We start from the raw sequence: 14,251 nt of genomic DNA on the forward strand, positions 1-14,251 counted from the left end.
TTTTAACCAATTTATCTTGAAAACTTTGGTAATCCCCAAAAAGATTTCTATTAATGTTTTAAAAAATTAGTTGCTAACTATGGCAGATGCTGTGGCACACCATCCAAACCAACCCCCTTTAAGATTGAAGCACTCACTGTTAGAGTATCAACCACTAAGACCTGTGGCTAAGGCCTCCTTGACTGCCATTGTACTATGCTAAAGAAAGCTGCCATGCCCAAGTGCTGACATTTCCTACACAGCCCAGCACCTGTGCCCTAATTCTGAACAATTCTGTAGGGCCAATCCAGCTCCAGAGTTCTCCTATGGGATCAACTGGATCTTTGCTGTGGCTGTGCTGCAGCCCAACTTCTTCCTGTGTCCATTCCTACAAGCATTGTTTCCGCAAGCTCTCCCCAGCAAACTTCCTGCAGGCAAACCTGTGCTCCAAGTCTATTCCCAGGTAACCTCACCGGCAGCACTAACTTCTATCACATCAGGTGTTTGTAGGTGCATTTTCTTTCAGCTTTTATAGGATTTATTTGCATTTACAAACATATATTTCTTATATAAATTACATAAATTCAGTGCACTTACAGGATTTCTTTCAGCATCCTATAAATATGTATCAAGAATAACAGATAATACATTTAAACACATGACAAAAGGCCATTTCAGCAATCAATATTTCTCACTAATGCGCTCCTTGCTTTGCTCTTAAGAAGTTCTCCCTCAAGGGTTATTATATATTCTTTGACAACACTCAGGACATGGAAGAACTAAAGTCAAAAACTGAAAAATGAAAATTGTGATTACTCCCATCACACCACCATCTATCTGAATTCAAAATATTTCAACACTGGTCAAAATCCTCATTTCTACCATGATTCACCCTTAACAGAAAGAGGCTTAAGGCATTAAAAAGGAACTCCTTATTTGTGATATTTTGATTAACCATCAAAGGAAGCCTTCCCTCTGTGTGATGCCCTGGAGGTTAACATGCCCCAGGGTAATACACCGTGAGCAGGTTACTGGGAGCATAGGTGGGTTCTCAGGAAGTGAAAACTGGTTCTCTTAAATCTATGTTTGTACAATCCTTGGAAAATCTTCATGTATTTTCAAAGGGTATATGTCTCCCCACTTCCATGTGATGAACACTGACCTAAATAATTCACCACTGACATTAATTCTTAATAATTAAAACATTTGCTAGCATATACCTCTTGCTCTGAGAGACTCATACTATAAACCTAACTGATATCTCCACTTAATCTTTTCTAAAGCTGTGGATCTTATGAACATGCAGTAAACTTAGAGAAAGTATAGCAGTTCACTGAGCACTCACTTATAATTATATTAAAAATAATCTATAAAATCAGAAATATCTTGATTACACGTGATCAAATTTTCATGTGTGTTAAATGAAAGCAAAAGATACGTACTTTAAAAATCCAACTAGTCCAGGATCTAGATTTAATTTTATTTTTGCATTACAAAGAAATAATTGTCAAGAAAAAATTTTTAAAAATAAAAATAAAATTTATTTTGGTAAATAGAATCTCTTAATCAAATTTAATTTTATTCTAATTTAATGAAGATGACTGATCCTGATTAGAATATGTCAAAATATAATTTGATAAAATTAGTTTTAACTATGGATCTTCAGTAATCCATTTACTCATTCATTCTTTCCATGAAAGAACCCAAGAACAATAAAACCAAGATAACTCACATAGAGGGAAAAAGAATAAAACAACTACACCAAATAGATAAATGAGACAATTCGGATTATGGTAAGTGCAACCAAGGAAACGAACTGAGAAATGTGATGGGAAAAAAAAAATTTAAAAAAAACAAACAGGCTACATTTAGGCTGGTCAAAACAAAATCTCCTTGATTAGATGACCTTATACCGAAATCTAGAGAAAAAAGAGGAATCAGGTATGTCAAGAGCCAGGGAAAGAGGTTCCAGACTCAGACAACAACCAAGATACAGTCTTTGAGATAGAAAAGAAAGTTTGCTAAGTTCACAAATAGATAGGGCTGTGGCTGGAGTCTAACGAACAAAGGGTAGAATGTACATGAGGTTTAACAGGTAGCCAGGGACAAAACCATGGAGAGTACTGTCAATCCAAGTAAGAAATGTGGATTTCATTGTAAGGTATTAAAATGTTTTAAACCAGGAAATGACATGCTGTGATTTACATTTCTGAAAATTCCCTATAACAAGTGTATGTAGAAGGAACCAAGATAAGCTAACAAAGAAGAAGGGAGGCCATTTATGGGGCTCCTGTAGGTGACAAGACAATGGTTAAATTAGGATGATAGCAGCAGAGGTGGGGAGATGTATATAGATTCAAGCCTACTTTGATGAAAAATGTAGCAGTTCTTAACAAGAACAGAAAGAGAGGACTCCTTGAATTTTTGGCTTCAGTAATCAAATAGATGATTTGAGGGTGGAGCAAGATAAATTTAGAGAACTCAGAGGTTACAACCACCGCATACCTATGAAGCCAGGCAGAGTCAAATGTGTATTGCACCTATGCCGGTCTCAAGTGGTCACATCTTATCTCATATCCTTATTTCTAAGTTTAGATACTTGGCCCTGTACTTTCACTTCACACTCAAGCTGGCTCCTACCAGATGTGATTCCTTTTCTGATTCTTCGTCTAATATTTGAACTTTGACTTTGACGCAGTTTCTACTTAAACCAGACCCTTCTGCCCCAATTATTTCTATGAATGTGACTCCTGTGCTGTTTGTCCTATGGCACCCCAAACACACTCTTTATCACAAAAAACTGTGGTCACTATACGGGAATACCTGAACAGAGGCAGAGAGGGAGTTTCTAGGGCTAGTGAACAGAAGAAACCCTGCTTTCCGCGACTCCTCTATCTGCTGCACAGGAGTCATTACTGCTTCTGGAGCCATCAGAATCACTTGCTCTAGGAATCCAATAAAATTGTAGAGCTCTCAGGCACAGAGTGGGTGAGCAATGGGCTGATATGACACCCCTCATCTGCAGTAGGACCGTATTAAAAACTAGGTTTGCTGGTTCTGTTCCAATATCTTTCAATCACATCATATTGACTCATATCTTTCCACAGAAGCAATTTTAAAAATGGTGCAAGCAATGTTGTAAGAGTACTATACTTTGGAGCCATTATGGATTTTAAGGCTTTGGCCTGACAATCTAACCACTGCATGTAACATTACATCTATGGAAAAATGTATATGAATAAACAGCCAATTTATTAAAGATCTTTTGGAATACAAGCATTTGTAAACTGGTTAAGAATATTAAACCTCCTATTTGTGTTTATTTTTTCTGTGGCTTTGAAAAAATGTTAAATGAGTAGACCAAAGAAAAGGACAAGAAATAAAGGACGTTCTCCCTATGTGAGTCCTGCCATTTCTCTTCTAAATTAATCCTGAACCCTTTCTTTCTACTCCCTTGTCTTGGTAAAGACTTGTGGCCATTTCCTGGGGTCTCCCTTGAGCTGACCTTTATCTGGAATGCCAAAAGGACAATTCTCAGGTCTGCTTACCACTACTGAAATACACATAAGTATATACTTATACAATAGAGTTTATTACTATTTGATATAAGCCGACATTTTTTCAAAGCAATATCCATAAGACTGCAGAAACCTTTTTTATATTAATTAAAATCCACATTTATATTGAACCATGGATGACTCCAATTTTCTTTCTCTTGACAGAACATATTATATGCCCCTAGGGAAAAACAAACCAGAAGCTGAGATTTCAATAAAGTTAAAAAGAAAACCTATATTGTAGATAAAGCTTGGACTGCAAATGTACCCTGCAAATTAACCAAAAATTAGAGGCAATCTTCAAACTGGAAATCAAACCTTGACAAACAGAAGATCTGCTAGGGGATTTAAGTTTTAAAATAGGAAAAGAAAACTATCTTCTCCTACAATGAAGGAAACTAGCATAAGATGGGAAGGATCCTGAGTTGGTAACTCCTGTCATCAGAGATTAAGGAACCTCAGTAAGATGTAAGCTCAGGACAATGGACAAGGAAGCTGAGCATCCCTGAAGGGTGACATCAATTGAAACTACTGCCCAATAAGTATGTTTCATAAACATTAAGTGAATTGAGACAAAGGAACTGGACACTCTGAACTAGGTATGTTAAGTCAAATAAACCAATTGGTGGATCATCATACATCATATAAATATTACTAGAATTAGTTTTTGTGTCCTGTTTGAGATCTTTTTTTCTCCCCCTAGGACACTAGCTGTTCATTGTTTCCTCCCTGCCTCCATATGCCATACCTACTAAACCTGTACCTCCTTCTCACGTTACGACACCCGTGCAGACTGAACAGTGGTCCAGGGCCTTCTGTCCCTTTAGCCACATCTGATTGAACAGGAGCTGGACACACTGGACTAACATACCTCTCCAGATATAGTTGCCAATCAGTTACCAAGTACTGAATCACTAATAGGAGGAAAACTTGGGAGCAGCCACTTGGGGCCACAGGTGTGGACATGAAATCAGGGCAAGCAAGACTGCAGAGAAATGTCAAAGATGATGTGAATTTGCAAGGAGAGGCAGAGACTATGAGGTGTGTTTGTGAGAGAACAAAAGAGAGAGAATAGAGAAAGTGGTTGCCTTGATTTTTGCTGACTTTCTTGTTCTCAATTCCAGCCTCTCATGAGACCAGTGACCTTTTGGCCTTCAGGTACTACAACATAACCTTTCAGGCTGGTTCATTTGAGGCTCTGTTTTGTCTGAACAATCAATACCTGGCTAAAATACAAACCAAAGGCCATTTGTAACATTCTCACCTTTGTCAATGAAACAGAATTGTCCTCAGTTTTGAAAGGTCCAATTGCCCCAGTTTGAAAATGGCAGAGAATAAGAGTAGCACTGATTTGTATACATGTCAAAGAGAAAAAATATATAAAAAATCAAATTCCTATAACCTTCCCCCAGAACATTCCTATTTGGTGGGTTTTGCAAGAGGTCCAAGTATCCATATTTTTAATAAGCATCCCTGCTAATTCTGAGGAAGGTGATTTAATGACCACACTTTGAGAAGCACAGCTGTAAAGGCTGCTTCAACACTGCTACAAAGACCTGTATACTTTCAAATTCTTCTCCCAAAAAATTATATTCATCAAGTGCCAGCATTCAAAAGCTGCAAATTGCCGTCGGAAAGATAGATTTGTTTGAAACCCTAATAGGAGAGAGTATTGTTTCTATTATTCTTTCTGCATATATGTTTTGTTTCCAATTAAATGGGATTTTGTAAAATAGCTCAGAGGGCCTAAATACAATTTATGATGTTGTTTCCATCTAAAAATGAATTTAAACTTCCAAAGAGCTAATTTGCAGACATTTGAAAGCTAAGCAGTTTGTAATTTGAGAATTTCATGAGCCATTCCAACTGAGAAAATTCAATTATGAATGGTTTTAGATGATACCAAGGAATTATTGTTATTTCTGTCAGGGAATAATGGCATTTGGGTTATAAAAGAAAATTCATTTTTCAGAGATGAATGTGAAACTACATAGAGATGCAATGATGGGGTGTCCAGGATTTACTTCAAAATACTTTAGCAAAGAAAATAAAATTTTTAAAAAAGAAATGGATGGAGCAAATGAGGCAAAATCTTGATAATTGCTGAGTCTGGAAAAACTACAATATGTACATAGGGTTTCTCTTATTTTACTTCTGTGTATACTAGAAAAATAAGTACATGCAGTTTCAGTTAATGTAGCAGTCACACAAGATTCCTATAGGACCACACATACAAGTTCAGCATGTCCAAATTGGGATAATTACTGGCATCAAAAAGGAATGATATAAGAGGCCTTTTAATTTGGGGACAGAGATCTACTTATCCTTTGAAAGTCCGTGACACGGTAGAGAAAAAAGAAATAAAAGGCAGAGCATATGGAAAACTAATTTTTTAACTATTTGAGATAAATTTTTGTTTTTCTGAGATACACAACAAAAGGCTTAATTTAATAAAGAATAAACTAGAAACAGTGTGGTGAGGGACAGGACACATTGAGACATAATATTCTTTTTGATCTCCCTTTATTTAAACTGTGGAAGCACGAGCAAATCCCTTCTGGTTTTTGCATATTCTTTTTGTAATCTCAAAATGCAGGTGACATACTCACTTTCTTGTGTTCCCATGAAATAATATCCTGTGGACTGTAAACTCCATACAAAAGCTAGTTATTAATAATACTAATAAATCTCATTTGATAATAAAATCAAATATTTGATAGATTTCTCAGAACAATTTTAGGGAGAAGATGGAGAAGAAAACTAGAAGAGAAAACATACTTACATTTTGGGAAGAAATAAAAAGAGGAATTCCAGGTCTTTAGAGGAATATTAACCAACGGCATTTGTCTCCCCTGTTCTTCTTGTGTTATGAGGAGAGTTGTAACTAACAACACTGGTATATATATATTATTATACTACTCTTATTTACAGTCCTCCCTTTCTTTATAAATTGTACCTTCCTAAAAAGGGACTGTCAAAGTCTCAAGAAATCCAGATTTCAGGTGCTGGCTGTGCCACATAGCATTCCTTAAACTCAAATTACACATCTCTAAAAGAAGAACATTGGAAAAGAAGATCTGAAAAATCCCATCCAACTCAAACATTTCATGACACAGTTTTTCATAGTATTTTTTAAATCTCTAAAGCCTTCAGAGGCTTTATTCTTACTTAGTTGTACAACATAGTCCTGGGAAGCAATTAACCAGAGCTACTACACATGCTATGTCCACGCACAAAAGTTACCTAGGGGTTGACAAACAAAACAAGAACTGATTCTGCTGCAAGAGCTAAATAAAGATTTCTAACTCTTTGCTTTTCTTCAAACAATAGGTGTTTAGGGTTCATTATTAACAGATGATTTCCTTATACATTTAAATCAGAAATTAGAAAAAAAGAGATTAAGTTCATAATGGAAGTCACTTTTAAAATAAGTAACTTTTCTGGACCATGTATGTAAGGGAAGGTATACTTTAAATTTGCTTTATTGGTAAACACAGAGAAAGATGCCTAGGAAATCTGGCCATCATTATAAAAAGAGGGAAAGGGAATAAAGAATATGGATTCTCTCTCATTCTAGCTTTCATTTAAAAATAATAGTACTGAAAGCCTCCAGTATTGTACACTTTGGGACATTTTATTTGCAAAAAGTGATAAAGCATATTCCATTTGTGGCTTCAATGCACTTTACCACTCATGCATTATGTAGGCATCTCAAATAGTAAACAAAATTTATGATTTATAAGATGATTTTTGACTGTGATTTTTAAAGGCCAGATGAAATTTAACATTTTTAGTCTCGATTCACTCAAATTTTCTGCTCATTGATTTGTAAATAACAAGTACAATTATTTTCTTCACTTTTTCTATGAGGAGAAAAGAATCACTAAAATGACTTGAATGGTTAAACAGGACAAATGAGAGAAAATATAAAGTAAAGAGACATCTTCTCCTATAATATTTCAACCATAAGTAATATGCAGTAGAACATATCGCAGAGTCACTTACATCATCTCAACTGAAGGTTACAGATAAACTGGGCCAAAAACAGCATCTTATAAAAGGGTAATATATGTCACAAAGGTACTGAGTTGGGGAACTCACTTACATAGAGTCATCTATTCTCAAAACCTTCCTCATTTCAGAGACCTGAGTGTGTTCAAAGAAACTAAAACAAAAGGATCAGTTCTAAATGCAAAGTCTAGGTGGGGAAAAAGGAAACATAAAAGAAAGAAAAAAGCAGCCTCCCTCTTCCTCAACTTTGGGGTACCCTTGTCTTCTTAGAGATCTCAACCCTTGGGCCAAGGAAGAGATCAGCAAGAAGGGCCCTTCAAAGGTGGGGACAGCCCTCTGGGATTGATCTTTAAAAATCAGGCGGGGACTGTCTACTGAGGAAACAGCACAGCTGTGTGTGTGAATACAGTGCTCTCTGAGAAGGTCACTGTGGACACAGAATACGAGGCCAGAGCAGGAAACCTATTGGGGTCAATAACAATATCACCTTTTCCCCATTTCTAGTTTGCTTCCCCCCCCCCCCCACATTTTCCAATTTAAACTTGATCTGAGGAAACATCATCCATCTCTAAGACGTCTTACTCTAGTCTGATGACTATCGACACTTAGGGCACATCCTACCTTAATCCTGGCACTTCACCCACTCTTTCTCTTTTGTCCCCTATACTAACATAAGCACACCAACACCTCTTCTCACTTTCTATTCAAAACAAACCCTGCATCATCAACAAATCTCTTAGACACAGGTATTCTGCAAGTGTCCATTCATAGCATTAAAGTGAGTCAGCCCAGATCTCTTTCCCTTTACTTCCTGTCTGGTTCAGGCTCCACCCCCTACCACAACCCCAGATCAAAGCCCCATCTTTTAAATATATCTTGCATTGTATTGTTGCTTAGCTAGCGGCCTTACTGCCTAGGATGTTGTGAGAAACATAGCAGGCCCTTAGTAATTTGGGAACTACCTATTAAATTCTTCCAGATGACCATTATGTCATCATCAGACATTTCCTTTTCTTACTCTGGCTCAAGGACAAGCCAGAATCATTCCTTTTTTGGGGGGGGGGGGGGGACAGAGTCTCACTCTTTCGCCCAGGGTGGAGTGCTGTGGCACAATCTCAGTTCACTGCAGCCTCCACCTCCTGGGTTCAAGCGATTCTCCTGCCTCAGCCTCCTGAGTAGCTGGGACTACAGGTGTGCACCACCACACCCAGCTAATTTTTGTGTTTTTAGTAAAGACAGGGTTTCACAATGTTGGCCAGGATGGTCTCGATCTCCTGACCTCGTGATCCGTCACCTCGGCCTCCCAAAGTGCTGGGATTACTGGGATTACAGGCGTGAGCCACTGCACCTGGCCTCTTTCCCCCCGCCCCCCACCCCACTACCATGGCACACAGTCAAATCTATTATCCTTATTTCCATTTTCTATCCAAACCAAAAAGTCAACTCTCAAAGAGCTTGGAAGTTTCACCAGGGCTTTTTTTTTTTTCCTTGGGATCTGACTTTAAACCTTATCCTGATAATAAAGGTCTCAAGAGAGTCTCCTCTTTATCTCCCCAAGCAAAGTTACAGTCCCACCCACTTAAGGGTTTATTTCCCCTTTCAAAGATGCCAATTCAGAACATAGTTCTGCTTCTAGAAAAATTTACTCCCATTTTCTCCAGTCCTTACCCAAACTCATGTGTACCAAGTGACTTGAGTGACCTCTCCCCCAAAAAGTATATACACAGGGCTTCCATCAAATATATTTCCTACTATCTCTATCATTGCTGTATATGATCAAGAATTCATCTGCTTCCTAAGGTATTTCCTTCATTCCTAAAAATATAAACACACACAGTTGAACCCATCAGAGGTAATAAAGGTGCAGAAATAAAAAAGGGAACAATAGATGCAGAAAAATGGCCAACTGTCTTGTCCTCTCTGTTCATTATCCTTCTCCCATTGCAAGCATCTGGCTATTTTAATTTACTGTTTCCACCCTTGTAAGAACAAGGTGCATTTTGTTTAGTGAGGCTTCTCTTTGTTTTGCTGGGTCAAAACTGGAAGAAAGTTTATGACAAGAGATGAATTATTCTATGATATACTCATTTTTTCCCCCTCCAAATGTATAGCTATCATGTATTTTCTGTTAGTTGCTTGGTCCTTAAAATCTAATTTGCTTAAGTCAGTCCCAAACTAGAAACTTGAAAAAAAGAAAATCATAAAAATATGGTCCTCAGTCTTCTAAGAATCACTTAGTCATCTATCTTCTGCAGCCAGAGTCTCCAAACTGAGGAATCTACTGAAATGAACACATGTTGACCCTAAACTCTAAGTACCTTTTGCCACAGCATCACTCTATCACTTTCCTTTAGTAAATGAGGTTGGCTTGGGTTGGAAATATGAAAAATTAAACAAAGTATTAAATGAATCAGTCAATCCCCTTCTCACCCCACTACCACTGCCCACCCCGCCGCAGCCTCTGCCCAATTCCTGGCTTAAAAATGATCATCTCTCCTACCTATCTTGTCAATGATCATTGCTGCCAACCACTGTACTTTATATATATTCTGTTTTAATCCATCCCAAGACCCTCGGAGGCAGGTTTGAACATTCCCATTATACAGCTTAAAAAAAATGAGGCCATAAATGGAAAATAATGCCAAAGGACCATGTCAGTCAACAGAGATATTTAACAGAGCCCATGCTAATCCTTTGTTAATACTGTGGATTACAGAACAATCTTAAAGACTGTATGGATTCAGAACTCCTAAGATATTTGAATTTTAAAATTTAAAAATGCATACCTGTTTTTTCCTTGAATTTGCTTTGGGAAACAGGTCTGCTGACAACACAGATGTAAATGGAGAACAGCATAGCTCAGGAAAAGGGTTTGGAATAGATGGCATTTCCGGAACATCAAGATCTTTCTTTTTTCTCCTACAGTAAGAGAACATAGGATGTAATTTACATAAAACAGAATGTAAAATATAATTGCTGTCAGGATTAAAAAGTGTGCTAAGGCGAACATGTACCACTCTGTGACAAAGCTCATATTATATAAAGTATACAGAAAAGGTCTGTGATGTACTTTCTACGGGTCAAAATATAGTATGTTAATTAGATACAAACAAATATCCTATAGTTCCTCTCTCTCTCTCTTCCCCCACCCCCTTCCTTCTCTCTCTCTTTTGCCTTTAAATCACCAGGCATAGAAACTCCATCACATTTGATAATTTTCCTGAAACAGAGATATAGACTATACAATTACTAATCGAAACATCATCCTGAGGAGTCAGACATTGTTATGCATCCATGATATTGTCTCTAAGTCGCATTTAGTGCATTCGTCCTTATATTTTACTAATCACTTTGGGAAGTTATGATTTATTAATTATAGCTGTGGTTCGTCTCACTTCAAATTTCATTCACAATGTTGCCCACACACAGTCTGTTGATTTTCAAGTGCTTATAGATATTAAATAGCAAGGTAGTGTTTTGGGGAGGCATGTTAATAGAACTTGCTAATATAAATGTACTATAGTCCACTGGAGAGTAATTTTAACTTCACTGAAGTTGGAGTGCTTTGAAAATCAGGAAAAAAAAGTAACATTTAAATGTGTCAATATAAAGGACTATAGATTTTTGTATTGTTGTAACCCTTTTTTTTTTTCCGAAAGTATGTGCAACCCTAAAGGCACTTAGTGTTGAATGCTATGGAGATTGGGAAACCCTTTAAAGCCTCTGTTCTTTCCTGCTGAACAGCAAGACTGCTCAAATGTCAATCTATGCTTTGCTTCTACAGGGTCGCTCTAAGACTCTATGTGGGAGGTGAATACATTTATGCTACAATTTTCTAAAATATATAAAATAAAATAGAGTTTACTTTGTGAAAATGCAGGGCCATGAAGGAACAGAAGGTGATCAACCTGAAGCCTAACCTCCTAGTTTCACACCGATGGGCAGAGGCGAGAGAGATGAGAGCTCTCAATGAAACGGTGATGCTATTTATAAGGCGCTGTGAGATCGCAATGTCCTGCTGATTCGGTAGGAGTCAGCTCAAAGGAGATTGTCTTCAGAGACTTTTACAAACTTGGCCCAGCTCTGGGCACATGGCTCACCCCCTAGGACCGCCTCCTCACCCCGTCGCCGGCTGCCCAGCCAGGACACTCCCCCGCGCCCTCCAGGGTTGCCTACCTGTCTGCAGCACAGCCGCGGGTCCCGTCCGGAGGGGACAGGAGCGCACCCGCGTGCAGCCAGGGGGCCGGCGCCAGGTCGTGGGCGTCGCCCCTCCCCTGGGCAGCGTCGCACACCTGGGCGGCCAGCGGCGAATCCCGGGCAGCCGCCCTGCCCGCGGCGCTCTGCCCATCTTGCAGGGAAGTGGTCATTGTCGCCGGCCGGGGGGCTCGGGCGTCATGGGAGACTCGGCGCGTGGGGAGAAGGGGATCCCGCGGCCGGAGGCGAGGTGCCGGCTAGGCAGCCCGAGCGCTCTGCAGGTGTGGTGGCCTCGCAGCCTGCGCTCAGAGCCCCGGCGGCTGAGACGCGCTGCCGAGCAATCTGCGAGGCGGCGGGGGAGGGGAGGGGGCGGAGGAGGAGGGTGGGGAGAGGGGAGGAGCGGCCGGTGGGTGGGGGCCGCGGGCTGCGGGGCGAGCCGCGGAGGGGGCTGGGAGGGCGCGAGAGCGCCGGGCCGGCCCCGCGCGTGGCCCAGGGTGCTCGGGGCCGCTGGCATCGCTCCCGCGCCGTCCGATCCGGGACGCGAGGCCAGGACCGCCGCCTCCCCAGGTGGGCACCGGGGCGCAAGACTGAGCCCAGGGTCTGGGCGGCCCCGGCGCCGCTGGAGGCGGGGACCCAGCAGAGCGGGCGCTCCCGCTGGGCTTGCCGGGACGACCGCAGGCGGGACAGGGGTCTGCGCAGCCCTGACCTTCATACCCTTGCATTCTTCCTGCTCTGCCATCTGAGATCACCTAAGCTGTTGCTGGGCCGCCATGACAGTCCCTACCGGGCCAGGAGGCCAGGAGGCCAGGGCACCAGGGGGCTGGGTTTGCCCCAGTCCTTCCCCACGTGCCTCTTCTTCCATGCACTTCGCAGCCAAAGATTGGGGGGTTAGTGGGGAGCAAAGAGTCCAATCATTACAGAAAACTACTGAGATTTTGAGAATTCTCAGTAAAGCATGAGTAAACCCGTAGGTGTCTGGAATTAGAAAGACTATTTGTTTTATGGTAATGAGAGAAGCTTACATTAATGAATTCCAGGTTGCCTTACGCTACCTATTCCATCCCCTCAACAGCTCCATAAATTAGATGTTTATCTCATTTTACACAAAAGGAAACTGGGGCTCAAAGCCATCGAGTACCTTGCACTAGTAACACAGCACTAGTAGCTGGTGCAGTCAATATTCCAACCCAGAAACTTCCTTCTCAAAAACCAGACTGTTTGAAATTAATGACATTATCATGCTCACCCTCTGAGATGCAGCAGCCCTACACTGAAATGCTGGGTGATCCTATTTCTGCTCTTCCAGTAAGTGTGCCCGTCCCTATGCACTGTTGAGGATTTCCAAATGTTCACAGGGTCTTTGTTCTTTGACCACATTGGGTAATATCTGTCCCTGGCATCTGCTTTACCAGGTTTTCTTAATTTCAACAAACTCTGCCCAGGGAAAGGTAAACATTGCCTCCAGAAGAAAGTAGCAGCCCCCCTCCCCCATCTCAGTGCATCCTCGCCCACCGAGGCACCGACCACTAGAGAACCCGGGGGTCACTAATTCCCAGCCTATGAGGAAATCTGGGGTACCCCGTGAAGACAGAAAATCCTTGAGTCACAGTTCAGGGAATCCAAGTTCTTTATTTTCCTAATGTCAAAATTAAGGCACAAAAGTGACCTGGGTCGCAGTGGGTGTGATCTGTGGGATCTTTTATACCAGAGGTCCCCAAACCCTGGGCCCTGGACCACAACATACTAGTCCATGGACTGTGAGGAACCAGGCCTCACAGCAGGAGGTGAGCGGCTGGTGAACCAGCATTACCGCTAGAGCTCTGTCTCCTGTCAGATCAGCTGGGCATTAGATTCTCATAAGAGAGCGAACCCTATTGGTGAACCCTGCCTGCCAGGGATCTAGGTTGCTCCTTATGAGAATCTAACAATGCCTGATGATCTAAGGTGGAACAGTTTCATCCTGAAACCATCACCCCCACTCCACCTCCGATCGGATGAAACCGGTCCCTGATGCCAAAAAGGCTGGGGACACTGCAGTTTATACAATACGTTGGCTAAGCTAGGACAAAATGGTGATTCTCCTTCTCAGGAAAAAATAATAATACTAATCATAGTGATGACTAACATTATTGACACGTGTGCCAGACAACGCCCTCACTCACATCTAGTTCTCTGAATTACAGTTTCTATGTCTGGGTTTAAGTGAATTTAATTTAAAAGCGTACAGATATACTGAGGTTATTCCAGTGAAAAATAAATGAGGTATGTAGTTGCAGACAACTTGAACTAAAGAAACAAAGAAATAAGTAAACTTTAATCATTATCATCATTATCCCAATTTTATCTAGAACTCTTGCAAGCAGCCACTTCTCTCTAATAGTGTACTTCAGCACATGAATTAGTGGCTGAAGTTTATACTGTCTCCACTCCCAACAACACACACTCTCTCTCTGTCTCTCTCTCTCTCCCCTCCCCGCCCTTCCCCTCTGTCACACACAGACACACACACA

The 14,251-nt window shown here is 40.8% G+C and overlaps 1 protein-coding gene across 1 annotated transcript in view; it reads right to left on the reverse strand.

Moving 5' to 3' along the window:
• The window catches only part of GRB14 (growth factor receptor bound protein 14), a 136,868-nt gene extending 124,415 nt beyond the window's left edge, over positions 1–12,453 (reverse strand). The window contains exons 1-2 of the mRNA XM_023217504.2: positions 11,724–12,453; positions 10,334–10,466 (exon numbers count right to left, since the gene is read on the reverse strand). Coding sequence (XP_023073272.1) covers positions 10,334–10,466; positions 11,724–11,914 — 324 coding nt within the window. The 5' untranslated portion in view covers positions 11,915–12,453. The remainder of the gene's footprint in view (positions 1–10,333; positions 10,467–11,723) is intronic.
• Between the last annotated feature and the right edge of the window lie 1,798 nt (positions 12,454–14,251).

This window comes from Piliocolobus tephrosceles, chromosome 11, assembly GCF_002776525.5.
Source record: "Piliocolobus tephrosceles isolate RC106 chromosome 11, ASM277652v3, whole genome shotgun sequence".
In the NCBI taxonomy this organism is placed as follows: Eukaryota; Metazoa; Chordata; class Mammalia; order Primates; family Cercopithecidae; genus Piliocolobus; species Piliocolobus tephrosceles.